Source organism: Hippocampus bargibanti, linkage group LG01 (assembly GCF_051943395.1).
Source record: "Hippocampus bargibanti isolate YZ-2025 linkage group LG01, ASM5194339v1, whole genome shotgun sequence".
Lineage (NCBI taxonomy): Eukaryota > Metazoa > Chordata > Actinopteri > Syngnathiformes > Syngnathidae > Hippocampus > Hippocampus bargibanti.
Window position 1 is genome coordinate 34,675,394 of NC_142734.1, and position 17,354 is coordinate 34,692,747.

General features: G+C 39.1%; 1 protein-coding gene across 2 annotated transcripts in view; it reads right to left on the bottom strand.

The window, feature by feature from the left end:
• prex1 (phosphatidylinositol-3,4,5-trisphosphate-dependent Rac exchange factor 1) overlaps window positions 1-17,354 on the bottom strand; it is a 79,939-nt gene that overhangs the window by 27,484 nt on the left and 35,101 nt on the right. For both annotated transcript variants that reach the window (XM_089012909.1, XM_089012910.1), the window contains exons 7-15: window positions 16,420-16,553; window positions 16,046-16,161; window positions 14,114-14,263; window positions 10,737-10,884; window positions 5,695-5,795; window positions 4,249-4,352; window positions 3,939-3,988; window positions 2,548-2,623; window positions 1,852-1,924 (exon numbers count right to left, since the gene is read on the bottom strand). In XM_089012909.1, the coding sequence (XP_088869035.1) occupies window positions 1,852-1,924; window positions 2,548-2,623; window positions 3,939-3,988; window positions 4,249-4,352; window positions 5,695-5,795; window positions 10,737-10,884; window positions 14,114-14,263; window positions 16,046-16,161; window positions 16,420-16,553 (952 nt within the window). The remainder of the gene's footprint in view (window positions 1-1,851; window positions 1,925-2,547; window positions 2,624-3,938; window positions 3,989-4,248; window positions 4,353-5,694; window positions 5,796-10,736; window positions 10,885-14,113; window positions 14,264-16,045; window positions 16,162-16,419; window positions 16,554-17,354) is intronic.

Consider the following 17,354-nt stretch of genomic DNA (forward strand, 5'->3'; position numbering starts at 1 on the left):
TGCATAGTTGCCAAGAGATGCTAAGCATGACTCTCTAATTGTTCATAGATTCCCAATATATTGAACCACAAACTCAATGCAATGAATGCCTGTGGTTTCAAAATGTTATCTTGAGTCAGAGCGTTAACTGTGTAACATCTGGATTAATGTAATTATAAAAGGCAATTGATGATGCAATTGTTGTATTATGCAACAAATAGAAACATAAAAAAAACAATACAAAACCAAACCAATACAATGTATGTGGTTTTCTTGGATTCTATCATATCCCAAATGTGTGTTTTGGTGATATAACATGTAAACAAATGTAAGACACCAGGCTGCACACAGCCAAAGGTAGCCAGCTGCTGAGAAGTTTAAAACCACCTGGCACCCAAGTTCCCTAAAGCCTCACAAACTGATTACACACACGGTGATGTTGGTTTTGTGCCACCTCAAATTAAAGTGAGTTATTTCCTCTGAGTCATAGAGGCTGTGGCCTCATAATAACAATTATTCAACCGGACTGAGTACTGCACCGTGTCTATTGAAACAAACAAAACGAAAAAAAAAAAATAGGCCAGGCTTGATGCTTAACCCTTTCTTGGATTGGCATTACTTCAGTGGACATCATCCTTTGAGGAAAACGAGAGTACTCTGAGAAAACCCACACAGGCACGTGGTCAACACTTCACCATCAAACCAACCGATAGGCATACATGTAATAGGTAATCGATAAAAATTCAAAGGAAATCTAACATTAGAAATCCATATCAAAATTCAAATACATATCGTGAATGCAAAAAAAGGAAAAAAAAAAGGGATTGAATCATTTGAGATGATGTGGCATGACTTAAAATGTTCATTGTTATGTCGAGGCAGATGAATGCATGCGAGTGAAAGTGGCATGTTGGCTTTCACACTGAGTTAAACGCCTCAATGTTTTGCTTTTTAAGTCATCACATTGCCTGTTTTGCACCACAACACAGCGGGGACTGTGCAGCGATTCAAGGACAACCAAAAAAAAAGAGGAATGAAGAACTAAGTGAAGGGCAACAGATGTGCTGACTGAGGTGAAAGTGTCTGAGAAGAAAACGGTTCTAACCTTGAAAGAGGAAAGAAAAAATAATGGACACCCCAGGACAGGTGACTCTACAAAAAGTTGGAAAATGGAGCCTGTTCTTAAAAATGTCACTGTGAGATTTTCAAAAAAAAATATATATATATATATATATATATATATATATACAGTAAAGTCTCGTTATATCGATATCGGATATATCGATAGTCCCGGTTATATCGATACTATTTCTATGCACACACGGAGAAAATTACATGCAAACAGGGTCGGATATATCGATAGTCCCGGTTATATCGATATTTTTTCGGACTCCCTTGAATATCGATATAACGAGACTTTACTGTATATATATAATTGGATTGGATTTGCCTTTATTAGTCTCGCAGTGGATTTACATTTCACAGCAGCAAAGTTATATATAAATTATATAAATAGGTATAAGTATACAATATATATAGTATAAGTTACAATATCCTTGTACATTCATTAATAAATAAAAATAAAAATAAAAATAAAAATAAAAATAAAAATAAAAATAAAAATAAAAATAAAAATACAAACACAAATACAAACACAAATACAAATACAAATCCAACTGTAAATATAAATATAAATATAAATATAAATATAAATATAAATAAATAAATTGATAAATAAATAAAGTGATAAATAACTAAATAAATACATAAATAAATAAATAAATACATGTGATCCAACTTTGCTAACTTGAAAGCTCGGGTGGATTAGCAACATTCATACATAGTACATGTGTGAGCATGGGTAAAACTGACCGTGGTGCAGGAAGCCATTGTTGCAGAGACCCACACCCAACGTCACTGCATCCTCTCGTGTCGAGCAGTCTCCCTGGGAAACGATGACGCACACTGTCATTCACCGTCATCACCTGTTTACATCTTCAGACACCTTAGCGCAAAAGCGGATTACCAAACCGTGGGGCCTTCAGTGTGTTTTTTTTTTTCACTCAACAAGACGGTGTTTACGAAACATGTCTGAGAAAGTTTAGTAAACATCTGGAGATTTACTTGATTATTAAATAAAATAATAAACACGATTAGCAGCAGTGTTCCCCCAACCTTATTTAAACTGAGCTCCTTTGAATAAATCCCTTATACCTATACTGCGGGGTAGGTGTACCACACAAGTATACCGTGTGTTACCGTGACGACGGGGGCAGAACTAGAGATTGCGATGAGGCGAGCAGCTACGTGTGTGCACAAGCAGAAGAGGCATGCACAGCCTCAAGATGAACAAGCCCCAATACAGATAGAGAAAAAAAAAGATTTATTTGTCATTCATGGAGGCAGCACTTATTTAGGAAAACTAGAAATCATGTGTCAATTTCAGGTGCAGATCTGTGCATAGGGTGCATGCAGATACATGCACAGGACATTCCATACTTTACATACATACGGGTATAATGATAATTGTTCCTTACTACTGTTTTAATTGAAACATAGTCACAGTACCTGGGAGAGGAGCCAATCCACCAGTTTACAAGCAGGCACCACGGATTTAAACGTTTTCAAATGATGATCTCTGTCCCTAAAGAAAACAAGTGCAAAAATTTGGTGATACAATGTTAAATAAAAACCAAGGACGAATATACCCCATTGGCTGCTTGTCATTTTGATCCGTTCGGGGTTCCCCCCATTTTTGTCATATTTTATAATTCGTATACAACTACCCTAAGCCGATTTTGTGTTACTGAACTTATTCAAAAACATAGTTGCTTGATGTTTGTCACATTTAAGATCTCAATCTTAACTCGACAAGTTTGAAACATGGTGGACAATGTCAATTTTACGTTGGACTTAAAAAAGCTGGTGCATATGACATAATGTACGAACTTGTCTGGCATGCAGTGATTTGCCTTTATCAGTTTAGGATTTATTGACACACAAGATTTTGTTTTTGCACCGACGCCACATTCGAGACTGTAATTAGATGATTGAAAGATGAAAAGCTCCATGTGTACTAAAAGGACAACCTACGCCTCCGGACAAGTTGTGTTTTTTAAAATCACTTCAAATGACTTCTACTGAGCGTATTTTACAAAGATTCCACCACATATAGCTATATTTTACCTTTTAAGACTCGCGCTGAATATTTAGGAAGTCTTGTTTTCGAGTTGATGACGATCCCTATGTGACGTCACGTTTGGAACGCCCCTGACCGAGAAAGTGACACACAATGCATTTTGCGGTACTTTGTTTGGTCTGAAAACTTGTTGATGTGTGTTGATGGCAAAATTAGAAGGAAAACATAAATAGCGCGATGGTGAATCGTTGTGTGTTGCACCAAGACAACTATTTCATATTCGCTGAGACAATTTCCCAGCAGACAAATCAGCCCATTTCCAACAGAGCTTGGGCGCCATCTTCTGCATTTTCTGGGACGCTACACATCAGTCTTGATGCCTCAAAATGACTCGGAAGAACTTCTTTAATCGATTGCAAGCATTTATGCTTTCCTCTTCAGAACTATTTGATTAATATTCATAACTGGATGAGTAGCGAGAAAGCATCTTCTTTGAATCTGAAGCCATTGTTTTGATTCTCGAGCAAGGCAAGACGTAATTTTTTTTGCAGTTTTAGCACACTTGAAGTCAATTTTATTAATGTTTTGCATTTGACTAAAAATATCGACCTGCGTGTTTTGGGTATTTTAGATGCTATAAAACGTTTTTCTGATGTCAGTTAGGAAACAAAAAAATGGTGTCGGTTGTCCTTTAAATGAGTAGTGCACTTTTGAGACTATTTTCTCCTCAGTTTTGGCAACTTCATTTTTACTAGTTGAGATAAGCTTTGTAGAGAAAGAAAAAAAATCAAGTCAGCAAAGAAAATGGGCAGGTACTTACTTGATGACGGGCGTGTGGAGGCTGTGAAGGCGGCAGTACAGCCTGACCCCCTAAAAGAGAAGAACCAAGCTGAGTTTGAGTCAGAGAACATCACACACCTTTCATAAACAAGCACATAAACGGCTTCAAGTTGGGAACATTTTAGCCGCGGTGCCCTGAGGCCAGTCTTTTATCAAACCTAATGTTGCCAAATCAGATTAAAGAACAGAAATCTGTGCCAGATGAGCATCACTGAAGTGATAACCTCAATGTCTCATTAAAAAAAAGGACAGAGACGGTGACGCCAATAGAGATACATTAAGTTTGATACCTTGGACATGATGTCCTCCATCTCGCTGCGGGCCTTGTAGGTGCCGTCGTCATAGCGGAAACGATACAAAACCTGCTCGTTTTTGAACTGATGCTTGTCTGATACTGAAATGACAATGGAGAGGAGAGGGAAAAGTGTCATGCAAATATTTTTTTAGATGCAGAAAATATCTGGTGTTGACTATATATCCACTGATATTACATTAAAGTAGCAACATGATTACTTCAGGGCAAACCTTGGTTCTACATTCACGAATGGACTTTAACGTTCACCTTGATAGAGAGTTATCAATTTCAATAAACATTTTTCCAAGCATCGATGAAAAGGTTTCTTCACCCATCATCTGGACTTCTTTGAAGGTGTCGGATGTTTCGCTTCTTATCCAAGATGCTTCTTCAGCGAACTAAAGTCTTACTGGTAGTTTCGTCCCTATATATATATATATACAGTAAAGTCTCGTTATATCGATATTCAAGGGAGTCCGAAAAAATATCGACATAACCGGGACTATCGATATATCCGATATCGATATAACGAGACTTTACTGTATATCCCATACTGTCCATATATATATAGGGCCGAAACTACCACTAAGACTTTAGTCTTTATATCCCATACTGTCCATATATATATAGGTATACCGTCGTAGACCACCACCTTCATTCATTCATTATTTACAGCTGCTTGTTGGTCTTTCATTGCCCGATGCATAATTCAAGTAAGTGGAACTGAAAATGTCATGCTTGAGAAAATGTTCAGTGCGGAGGGGAAATAGCATGGGAATCAAGGTTTTGGGGAAAATCTGTTGTTGCCTTTTAACAGCCTTCAATATCATCAGTCAAATAATGGAAACAGGGAAATGATACTAGAATGGTACTAGAAGTGCAAGGTGGTTCTAATTTGAATGGGTATCAGATTTCATACCTTCATCGATACCCAGCTCATACATATGTATGAATTTTAGAAGGACTCATGCATGAATAACCATGAGGTTTGGTCTCCATCGATACTTGTTTTTCTTTTTTTCCCCCATGAAAATGACTCCCTGGATCCCAAATCCAGATAATTGTAGGATATGAATGTCATAAGGGTGAAAGTCTCACAGCCCAGAAAATTGCATCATTGTTCTCATGCAGTGACACTAAATAGTGCACACAAACACACGCACCACAACCGCCACGGAAACAGTTCATTTTTATCTTATGGAAAATGACATGAAATTACTTTCTCCAGATCTTACAAAAATACTTGGCTTTCAAAGGAACCCTGGAAAATCAATTTTAGTGAGCATCTGCTTACCACTGCTAGGTAACAAAATGGCAATGAAAACTTGGTGGAGCTAAATTGATAAAAAACATGACCTATTAAAGGTTCTGTTGCTAAAAACAAAAAGTTAAAAATAAAGTAAGAACAGAGAAGGGAGAAGAAATCAACGTGCACTCTCACCGTGGTGAATGATGCCATTTTCCAACAAGGCTTGTCCTAAATTGACCCCTTCGTCAGGTTTGCTGATCTCTCCGCTCTCAATCAGCCACGATACAAACTCGCTGAAAAGAACAAAAGACAAGGAGGTCAAATATGGATTGCTTTATTTTGCTTCTTGCAGGCTGATTTATAGCTACTCGGTCGGCTGTCGCAGGAATAAAGCATTGATGATCACAAAGAACTTTTGATTGCCGCAAATGAAAAAATGTGGATCGTCAATCAATTCAGAGAACATCAGCAATCTGCTGAGTGAATTTATTCCCCAATTTAAAAGCTACCTACACTGCATCGGTTAAACACGTTGCCATCTGAAACACATCAACATGTTAGTTGCTCAGAATTTCCGTCAAAATGAATTCAGTCTTCAGAGCGAGGGAGTACATCTCTTGGGACTCCAATGAGATAGGGGAGCAGCTGGATGTGGTTTCACTTTGTGAAAGAAAGAAAGAAGGTGTCTTTAGTAGTCCAGCAGAAGCGGCGGCGGCGGCGGCATGCACTTGGGTGGTAAAGACTCAATAATATTTGTCCGCCAAAAGAAACGGAGCGGATGTGAAGAATCCAACTGTTTTTGTTGGATTCTATGTGCCAAAGAAGCTTGAATCTTTCTTCAAAATTAACTGCAGACATCACTCCAGAGATGCAGACTAATGTTTTGTGGACTAAGCATCTTTTTTTTTGCCCAAAGCTTTGTCTCTATATGACAAAAAGAGCAATGTATTATTGACCGTGCTATTGATTGCTAAATGGCTCTGGTGTACTAATGGGGAAGCAGACTATTTGAGGCAGCATTTTCGTTGGGTCAAACAACTGACAAAAATGGAAATAAACAAGGGCAAAGAAACTAGACGCGCAATCAAATGTCAGAAATCCACCAAAAATATCACATCGCCTGTAAAATCAATGTGGGGCGTTCATAGCTAAAGTAAGGTGATGTCCCATTTGAAGTAACATGAATTATTAGCATAGATGGGGGGGGGATAACAGTTTTAAAATAAGCCATTCATTGAAGGTGTGCCTTAAAATCCAAAGTGCCTTATAGTGCAGAAAATATAGCATCTATCCACAAAGCCACAAGGTAAAACAACAACATTAGCAACACCAAATGAAAACATATCCTTCGCAGATTGTCATCAACATGTGCAAGCGAGTAAGATTTATACGTTGTCTTTCAGGAAGACCGCAAAATATACCCTGAAATGCAAAGATGCTAACCAAAGTATAGTCAACAGCATTTTCTCTTTCTAAGAATGACACGGGTGTCAAAGTCAAGGCCTAAGGGCAAATATGGCCCACCACATTATTTTATTCGGCCCGCTACAGCAAATGCAATGAGGGAAATTCCATGATGCTTGCTAAAGTTCAAAGCAAAATTTAAAATTGTCCCATGTAAACCAAAAACAGTCATTTTTTACTTCAAATTTATAATTCCCCTTTTGTAATTATTCATTAATTTGTTGTGCACTCTATTTGTAATATGTAGAAGGGAGTAAACATTCTAATGGCATCTCCAAATTCATAATGGTACTCGAGAGGAAACCATAACTACAATGTGGCCTGCAGCAAAAAAATATATATATATATATATTTCACACCCTTGAAGTATGACATTACATCATCAAACACAAATATAAGATGTTCATGCTTATTGCACATATACAATTTGAATATGTGTTCTTATTTGATCGTCTTCAATTGAAATGTGTAAGGTACGTGTACGTAAAAAAAAAAAACAATCAAATCATTTTCTTGAATCAAATCAGTCTGTTCACATCACTTGAGTGCAGGAGCGCGAGTGCGCACTCACGTATGTGTGCGTGCATCCAGGCTGAAACGGCGAAGAATTTTGACACATTTACATTTAGATTAGGCTTTCAGGCATCTGTGTAATTAATGTGTGACGTCTTTGGATGGCCCTCTTTGTGCACATACACGTCGAGCTGGTATTCGTCTCCAAGCGTGTGCATGCACATAGAGGACGCAACAGAAGCGAGCGGCCACCTTGAACCATCTGCCATAGCAACCTTTGTGACAGCCTGCAGCATAAAAAAGTTGCATCCGTCCGTTTGTTCATTATCTCAGATACTCGTTATTACGAGGGGGTCGTGGGCGTGCTGGATTACATGACAGCCGGCATTGGGCAGCACCTGATCAGAATTTGTTTTGTTCCAAGCGATGAACAGCCAGGTGCATCAGAAGCCTGTTTTTTTCTGTATGTCCATAGTGGTGTGTGTTCAGGTACAGATCGCATGGCGGCTCTTTGTCCGTGAACTCTCACGTCGAGGCCAGTGATGGTTAATCAAAGTTGACGACAGAGAACTCAAGTGTGTGTGTGGATGTTATATGTGATTAATTTTGGTTACGGTGCTGTTCAAGGAATTATCTTGATGACCATGGTTAATACAATGGGTGAAGAAGTGTGCTCAAGCGAGAGAAAGCAAAGCCAACCTTCCAGAGTAAATGGTGGATGACAAGGAAAATGTCTTTGGTGTAATTATTAGTAGTTGTAATTTAGTGTAGTTAAGAATGAGAAAGTTTGTTTGCATCCAGGATTTGTTATCATGAATGATTTGGCCGAGGAGTAAAAGGTAGAGGATGAAGAGAAGAGGATCGAGTACAGAACCCTGGGGGACACCTTGGGACAGTTTATATATATATATATATATATATATATATAGTATATATTTACAGTATATACATACAGGTAACATCCGAGTTACGACCAGGTTCCGTTCCGACTAAAAGGTTGCAAGTCATACGGTCGTCAGTCAAGAACCATTCAAATTGGCCGGTGTGACGTTTACACTATAGGATAGTATACAATGTCAATCTGTTGTTTTTATGCAACATTTTCTATTGAATACTATTATATATAACTTTCAGTGTCATTTTTATCATTTATATTTTATATTATCGATTTTTATTACTGTGTCGTTCTGCTGACCCAAATACGCACGGCTTCCCATGCATTTGCGCTGTTGAAAAATATCTCGCCCTGCTAACAGAGAAACCAGAAGAGGTCGCCCAACACACACACATATATACGCACACGCCCAAACACACACAGCTTCATTACTCTAATGTATTGGATGCCCCGACATGGAAAAAAACAAAAAACGGATGTGAACTTTGATCTGTTAAAGCGTATTCACGCTGACCAGATTGGTGGCGACATTATGTTATCAGGACAACAGGCTGTTATCAAAGCGGCCACTTGATTTAATGAATTGGCTGCCCATTCGTCAGTTAGACAAATCCACAGTGCAAATATGAGTTGCCCTCGTCAAAGGCTCTTGACGGAGTGATGGAGTGAAGAGAGCGTGGACTGGCAGCAATAATATAAAGCCCACGTCGACTATCATTACAATCTGAATCCGATTTAAAGCGACTGCTGGCACTGAGCTGTGACATGCAAGTGGATGGGCAGAGCATGATAATTATGACTCACAATTTTAAAATAGGGTCTCCGATGGGAACAAACGGAACGGTGGCATGTTCGGTTAGAGGGCAGTGAACGCAAAGCACAGGCAGAGGCACATCACAACCGTCCCACACTTTTACAACTATATTTATATTTCTGTTTGATCTAGATCCAGGACATTAAATCATATTATTGAACTCTGGTACTTGAAATCATAATAGAGGTCAACAAAGACCAAAGTTTTGCTATTTAGGAAGTGCTTTGGACCACTTCAGTGTGGCCCCCGCTCCGCTACGCAAAGGGTTCGCATTACACTTCAAAAGCAAGCCAGAGCGTGGATTGCGTTGGCTGCCTGAGCTGCAATTGATCTCTTTGTAATCTGACGACTTTGTGTGATGACGCTGCAGAAACACTTGTTTGGAAAGAAACAAGTATGGTACTTTTTCTTGTACTTTTCCCTTGAGGAATGCTACACTTTAGTATGAATAATGTAAGTAAATGTATATGCATTTTGCATTTATTATCTTCAATGTGTAAACAGAGTAACACTTTTCTTCCACTTAGATAGAGACTATTAATTAACATGAGTAGGACTATATTACGTTTATTATTTTCAAGGAATGTTTATATGTTATCATTTCAAAAAGCACCACGTTCTGGTATCAATAGCCAACTGAAAAATGTGAACATTTTAAGAATTGGTTTTAGGAACTGAGTAAATGAAGGTTGATGCAATACAGCTACAGATATCAATATGCCTTTCTTGATACTTGCACTATGTAGTTTTTTTTTGAAATGGGTTTGCACATTTGCAGTATACAGTTGACTTTTTTATTTTACTATGCTTAGAATATCTTGTATTCTATCCTTTCAGAATCCCCTTTCACATTGCTGCTGTGGACTGCAAATTTCCCCATTGTGGGACGAATAAAGGTTTTCCTATTTTGATTCTGAGTGAAATATTTTTGTCAATGCTTGCAATTTTTGGGGATGGATGGATTTTAGTTGTGTGGAACAAGCCAGTCCACATTGGCATGCAAAGAAAAAGATTCTTTCTGAGGTCTGTAAAGTAAACCAAGTGAGCACAAATGACAATAAAGACACAACACTGTTTAAAATGGTGAGGAGGCCGTTTGGTGGTTCATCTCTCATAGGTCAAATGAATAATGAACAGTAACTGCATTTTAAGGTTTTTTTAGAGACAGTCTTGGCCATGTTTTTGTTTTCTATTCGGTTCTTGCTTTCATTGTCTCGCTGAGCAGTATTTGTCTATGGAAAGTCTGAAAAGGCCCCTGTTGTTTCTTTGCGTTACAGACACAAATGAAAGAGGGACAAGCTGAGGTCTTCTAATGGCAAAAGTCTGCAAGGTACCACTTACTATTCATGACGTCAGATTGGCCTCGCTTTTCGGGAAGACTTGAACTAAAGACTTGGCTTAAGATCAAGGAAAGACTTTGGGATACGAAGCCAAAGCGGAGGTAGAGGATATAGAGGATGGAGGGAAGACAAAGCAAATCTTGCCAAGGCTTTCCAGGAACAGTGAATACAAGCTCTCGCTAAAAACACACGGCAGACTTGCACTCACTTTCCCATGAAGCACTTGGGCACAATGCTGAGCTTCCTGCGTCTGTCCTTAATGAGGTGTCGGCTTTTGGTCATCATCATGTGATAGAGCTTCTCTCCTTTTTCGGCTATCATCACGTAGGCATCCCGCTCCATTCCGAGTTTGAGACCTGCGACGAACAAGACAGAAAAGGTGGTACACAGTTAAACAAACAACTAGCTGACTTACTGGCTAACTAACTCACTAACTAAATAGCTAATTCACTAGCTAACTCAATAGCTAACTGGATGGATGAATGGATAGCTAGACAGACAGACGGGCGGGCGGACGGACAGACGAACGAACGGACAGCCGTTTGCGGCCAATATGTGTGGGCAACCCTGAACCAGTTGCCAGCCAATCACAGGGTACACAGAGACAGACAACCTTCCGCGCTCACACTCACACCTAGGGACAATTTAGAGTACAATACAATCAGGCTGCCATGGTTTTTCGAATATGGGAGGAAACCGGAGTACCTGGAGAAAAACCACGCAGGCTCGAGGAGAACATTCAAAAGTGAGGAGCCGGGATCGAACGTACGACCAGTGCACTGTGAGGTTGATGCACTAACCACTGGACTACACATAGCGCCATAAATGGCCAATTTCTACTTGAATCTTAAACTGGACATTAATTGTTCCCTTTTCCGTGTTTTGTTGTTTTGTTTTGTTTTTTTTTTTGGGGGGGGGGGGGCTATGGCACAACATGGTTACAAGCGAATCCAATGAAAAGACCTATGTGGCTCATTGTTGAAATTGTGCTTTTAGAGACCAAAAGCCTACCACGACTCCTACAACACGTTTCCATCTCCCAGAAGCCTATTTTGGACAGTAGTGCTACAACATCCCACAGAGCCAAAGAATGAAAACATGTCTTTGGGCTATTTGAAGAAACAAGCATGGCTGAGCTTCCCAGCTGTTTAGACCTTGATAGCACGCCAAACTAATCGTGAGGGGAAATATGAAAACAAACCCAGATGTTAATCTCAATTGAGCAAGCTATTTGTTAGCGTTAAGGAGGGCACTGTGATTGGGATCTTGTTTCTGTGGGGATATGTTAACGATTATGTGGCTTGTAGTGTATATAGCAAAGCATGTCCTGGGAGGGCCTATTGTGAGTTAGGCTGCCCCTCCTGCGAGTCCACTTTTGGAGCTCCCTCCTAAATCCCTGGTGGATTTTGGTGAACTTCTGAACTACATTGTGACCTTGTCTCTCATTTGATCACCAAAAGTCTGAGACTTTATGAGCGAGTCAAGTCTATTCCGGGGGCAGGTTGGTGGCGTTTTTAACTCATAGAAAATCCCTGTAGTTCATTATTTTGGAGGGCTGAAGTGTGGGGATAAAATAAAATTCAGTTCTAATGACAGTTTTTTTGGGGAGAGGCAGACAGTGATCAAGTGTATATGTCACGTGATGATTTGCGATTGGATGTAAGAGAAAGATGAATGTGGATGAAAAAATAAATAAAAAGTCAATTTGGGCGGATGTACTGATGGCCATGATGGATGTTGGATTTTATAATATGTGACAGCAGCTGAAAGACAATGGGGGTTATTGAACAACACACGGGGGTCTTTCCAGAGAAGAGACCGCTCGCCTTCTTGTCCAGCTGCCACAGTTTGTCTAGAGCTGCTTCTTGTCATCTCTCACTTACCAGCATGACCTAATCCCATTTTATAAGGAGGGTGTTCCCACAAGAATTCAGTGACATCTACTAGTACTGCTATGTGTGTACGTCCGTGTATTTGTGCGTGATCAAATCAGATCTAAAAAATTGCAGCAAAGCGTGGTGAAAGGGAATGCTTCGATCGTTAAATTGGATTTCAAATAAGAGCACAAACGTAACATGTTTAAAGTGCTTAAAACTAAATCTAAAATAAGTGTGAATGAAACAAAAATAAATAAAATGAAATACATAAAGTAAATGAAATAAAATAAATAATAGAAAATAAATTGAATAGAAAAAAAATAAAAATAAAATAGAAAAAAATAAAATAAATTAAATAGAAAAAAATAAAAACAGAAAAAATAAAACAAAATAGAAAAAACTAAACATAAAAAACAAAACAAATTAAATCAAACAAAACAAAACAAAACAGAATCTTGTTAAGGGAGGTAAAATGATTGATTACACGGATGATTGATTAACCAATGGGGGTAAAATTGCTTTATTCAAAAAAATGAATGAAAGGGGGCTGGTCTGAGTGATAAAATTCCAGATTCCAGGAATGTTCTTAACATCATGTTCAAAACAAGGACATTCAGAAAAACACTAGCATGTGTTGCAATCAATGGAGGGTGCTGGTGCACTAATTTACCCCGAATACGTATAACGTGATGTGACTGGCGTACAGTTCATAAACAATTAAGCTCTTTGAGGACAATTGATTGCAGCCATGTGTGAGCACTGTGAAAACACACTGAACACAAGCGGCATTAGGTGAAATGTCAAACTTTGTAGAAAAAAAAATAACTTTTCCAATGAAAGTCTAAAATAAGAGGCTGACAGAAAGGTCCCCTCACAGTGAGAGGTTTAGACAGTCAAAAAGGAAACGCGGGTGGCAAAAGAGGTGCCGTGACTGATCGGGCATCTGTTAGCCTCAGGTCAGTTTCCGCCGACCTCGTAATTTAACACCACAAGCTGCCGCACACTTTTGTGCGCTTATTCATCAGATCTGAGGTTGTTAAAATCCACTCTGGGTGATTATTTCACATAAGCCAATTTACAAAGGCAAATTTACCAACTTGTGAAACATGATTCATGAAGTATTCCTGCATTTCCGACCAAATCGTGTTCCAAACAATCACATTTTGGATCTTTTTCACCCATCAAGACTATCAGGTGGCCTTTTATGTTACACACCAAACCTCGTTAAAGTCATTCAGTGTGAAATATGCAACATTATCGAGACAGACGGCCCACAACAAACAGGTGGGCGCACTTTCTAAGGCAGAACAAAATAATTGAATAAAGCATTCAGTCACATGGTCAATCTGAAATTGGGTCTTGCTTCATTATGTATTGCTGATAGGAAGTAAAATTTGGAGTTTAAAACATTTGTACAACTGCATGAAAGCACAACAGGATTTCAACGAGTTTACCTTCACAGGGCTGGGTAACAAAAATCCAGTGGTAAACCGCATCGGTCATGGTGACAACTCAGAAAAAGGTAAACTTGTTTACATTGTGGGACAGTCATGCTGGAAGATCAAAGGGGTTTCCCACGAAGTTGAAAGCATCCGATTGTCCCCGATATTTTTATGGGAGGAAATCTAGTGGAACTTAGCCCCCCCGCACCCCCCACCACACACACACCCCAGCTCAGCATATAATGAGGTTAAAAAATGTTACTCACACTCTCTCTGCTCACGCTCCCTCAAGATGGCATCCAGCCACTTCTGCTTATCCTCCGCCGTTTTGGCCATGCAGACGAACCACTTGTTTTTTGCTGTGTTGTGGATTTTCCAACCGTTGGTCACTGTGTAGTTGTTGCTGTGATAATCCGCTGCAGAAAATAAAGCATATATTGACAAAAAAAAAACAAAGCACATCAAATTGACAAGAATAAGATTGATACAATTATATTGCTTTAATCACTGCTGTTTATATGGGATTAAAATATATGTAATTATATAGCATGTACAGCATAAATAAATAAATAATAAAACTCTACAGTGGTGCCACAATGCACAAGATGGCGCACAAGCTCCGTTGGAAATGGGCTGATTTGTCTGCTGGGAATTTGTGTCAGCGAATATCAAATAGTAGTCTTGGTGACGATTCACCATCGCGTCATTTGTGTGTTTTCCTTCTAATTTCGCCATCAACACAACACGAAGTTTTCAGACCAAACAAAGTACCGCAAAATGCATTGTGTGTCGCTTTCTCGGTCAAGGGGGCGTTCCAAATGTGACGTCACGTTGGGATCGTCATCAACTCGAAAACAAGACTTCCTGAATATTCAGCACAAGTCTTAAAAGGTAAAATCTAGCTATATGCGGTGTAATGTTTGTAAAATACGCCCAGTAGAAGTCATTTAAAGTGATTTTCCAAATTATGGACAAAACTTGTCGGGGGCGTCGGTTGTCCTTTAACCTTGTGGCCAAAAGTCAAATAAATACTTGTGATACTTCAAAGCCAATGAGGAGTAGCCCCAGTGTGTATTCTGAGACGAAAATGTTATACCGGGGGAGTATTTTTGCTGCTGGTGAAATCAATAGAAACATCGACATCTGGTCAGGTTTAGGAGCCCTTGGGGACATTTTTAACTTTGGCCTTAGAAGCTAAAACTTTGCTGTTCTTATCTCGTTCCACTTTAGAGTTGGTTATGCTTGACATATTAAGACGAGAAACGTACACCATTAATATCTTAGTAGATGTGATTGCGCTGATAGTCTAAACACTCAGTGAGTTATGTTTGTGTTTTGGTCGTATTCTGGCAGCGTGCAGGAGAAAAAAAAAAGAAACAAAGCAAGAAAGAGGAAACATGCGATAGAGAGGAAGACGGTGTTTCGAGACGCATTTTTCACAACAGTGTCGGGCTGAATCTCATTAAGTGCTGAACCACATTCAGCCCACAGACGAGGCGTTGGCACGCGGCATTAACCAGAATGTGAGCTTCGCTAAAGTTGAGATAATATTTGCAACTCGCAGTTGTAGCCGCACCTTAAACGGAATATTGGACATCAAAAAGGTGAAATTCTACATGAAACTCGGAGGAACGACAACGCCCCACCCAAAACGGCAGCAAATTTCAGTTTCGGTCAAACTTTGTTAGTTCTATTTAGACCTGGAAGACTCAATTGTTAAAACAAGACAATGAAGAGACATTTCAAAATTAAAAACGGATTTTGTACTGATTTTGAACGATGTTTCTAAAAGTTTGATCATGTTACTTGAACTAGAATAAAGAAGCTTTTTATTTTGAATGGCGCTGAATGAACACGAGTTACATTACTAAATGTCATGAAAAGGAACTAGAAAGGGGAAGAAAGAACATCTACATTTTCAGGAAGCATGCTTATGAAAGTGTTTAAAATGCTGCGAGGCAAATCTGGTATGTTTAGCCTTCGCAGAAATCTTTGCTCCAGTGGCATTCTACTTGGATCAGCTATATATATCTATACAGTATATATCGCTTGTTTTATGACAGCCATTTAATAATGTGCTCCGATGCAGAGACAGAGTTTCATGACTGAATCGCCACAGTTCTGCACACAACCTGAGACACAGAGCGAGAGAGAGAGAGAGAGTCCCAAAAATGTAATATTGCTGTGTAAACACAAACCTGTTCCATCTTCCACATTTTCCACCTCCATCACCTCCGTGTTGATTCTGCCCCTGAACACATACAGGGGACCGTTGATAGACTTGGTCCTCTTGTTGGACTTCTTTCCAGAAACCCTAGGAAATGAGACAGCGGTGTGGTTACACTCAGCATGGAAAACATCCACCGCCTGTGGCACTGAAACAGCGTCTGCAACACTTACACATTCATACAAACAAGCACAAACATGAAGCATGCATATACTGCACATGTGCATAGACTGAATACATACACACATATATATCCATATACACACACAAACACACAAAAAATTTATATATATATATATATATATATATATATATTTTTTTTTTTCCAAATTACTTATTCTTCACCTGGACTTCCTCTTACAGTAGACCAAAAGATTATCAAACAGGAAGAAGACTCGCTCTTGAATATTGCCCGCTGAGATCTTCAGGAGATTTCCATGAAGCAGCAATTCTGTGCAGATATCCGTCAAGTTAGTGCCCTGAAAGAAGAAGGGGAAGGGAGGAATAATGAAAATCATCCATTTTTTTTTCATATGATGTTGCGAAAAAAACACTGCCATTTTTTAATTGGGTCATTTTAAAAGAATGCATTGGGTGTGTGCATTGTATGTGGGTCGTAAACGTCTCGAAAATCGTAAATATTTCGACCAAGCTTCTGACCAGCACTTAATGTAAATGTGGTCATCAGGCTGCAGCAGTAATGGAAGGAAAGTACTAAACATAGATGGAGTTTACCTTGCTCTAAATTTTCCTACGGGAAATGTAAATCCCATTTAGGAGGGAAAGTGGTGGGGTGGAGCCTGAAACATCAATTCTGCACTTAGGATGTACACTTAAAGCACCAGTACATGGCTTCAGATAAAAGTAATCTGCATTTATTTTCAATCGGTGTTTAAATTGAATTTAAAAAATGGATATGAGCTGATAACTATTCTTTTCATTTCACACAATGGGTGAAGCGCTTATTTTATTTAGCAAAAAAAAGCATCAGTAATATGATTATGTATTGCATGTATGCAGGCAAATAACAGCAGATACAGCAATACAGGACCAACTGAAATTTAAGATGATCAGGTCTCTCTAAGCATCGTAAAACAGCTCATTCCACTCTTAATTATCCGGAACTAAACACAACCCATGTGTGAACACCACCCCAGGCACTCACATATGTATATACATCAAATTAGGACCACGCTGTGGTCTTTCAAATTTGGACCCTGCGGAAACCCCCGTCGACCAGCCACACCCGCACTCGTGTGTCCATTATGGAGTCCTGTCAG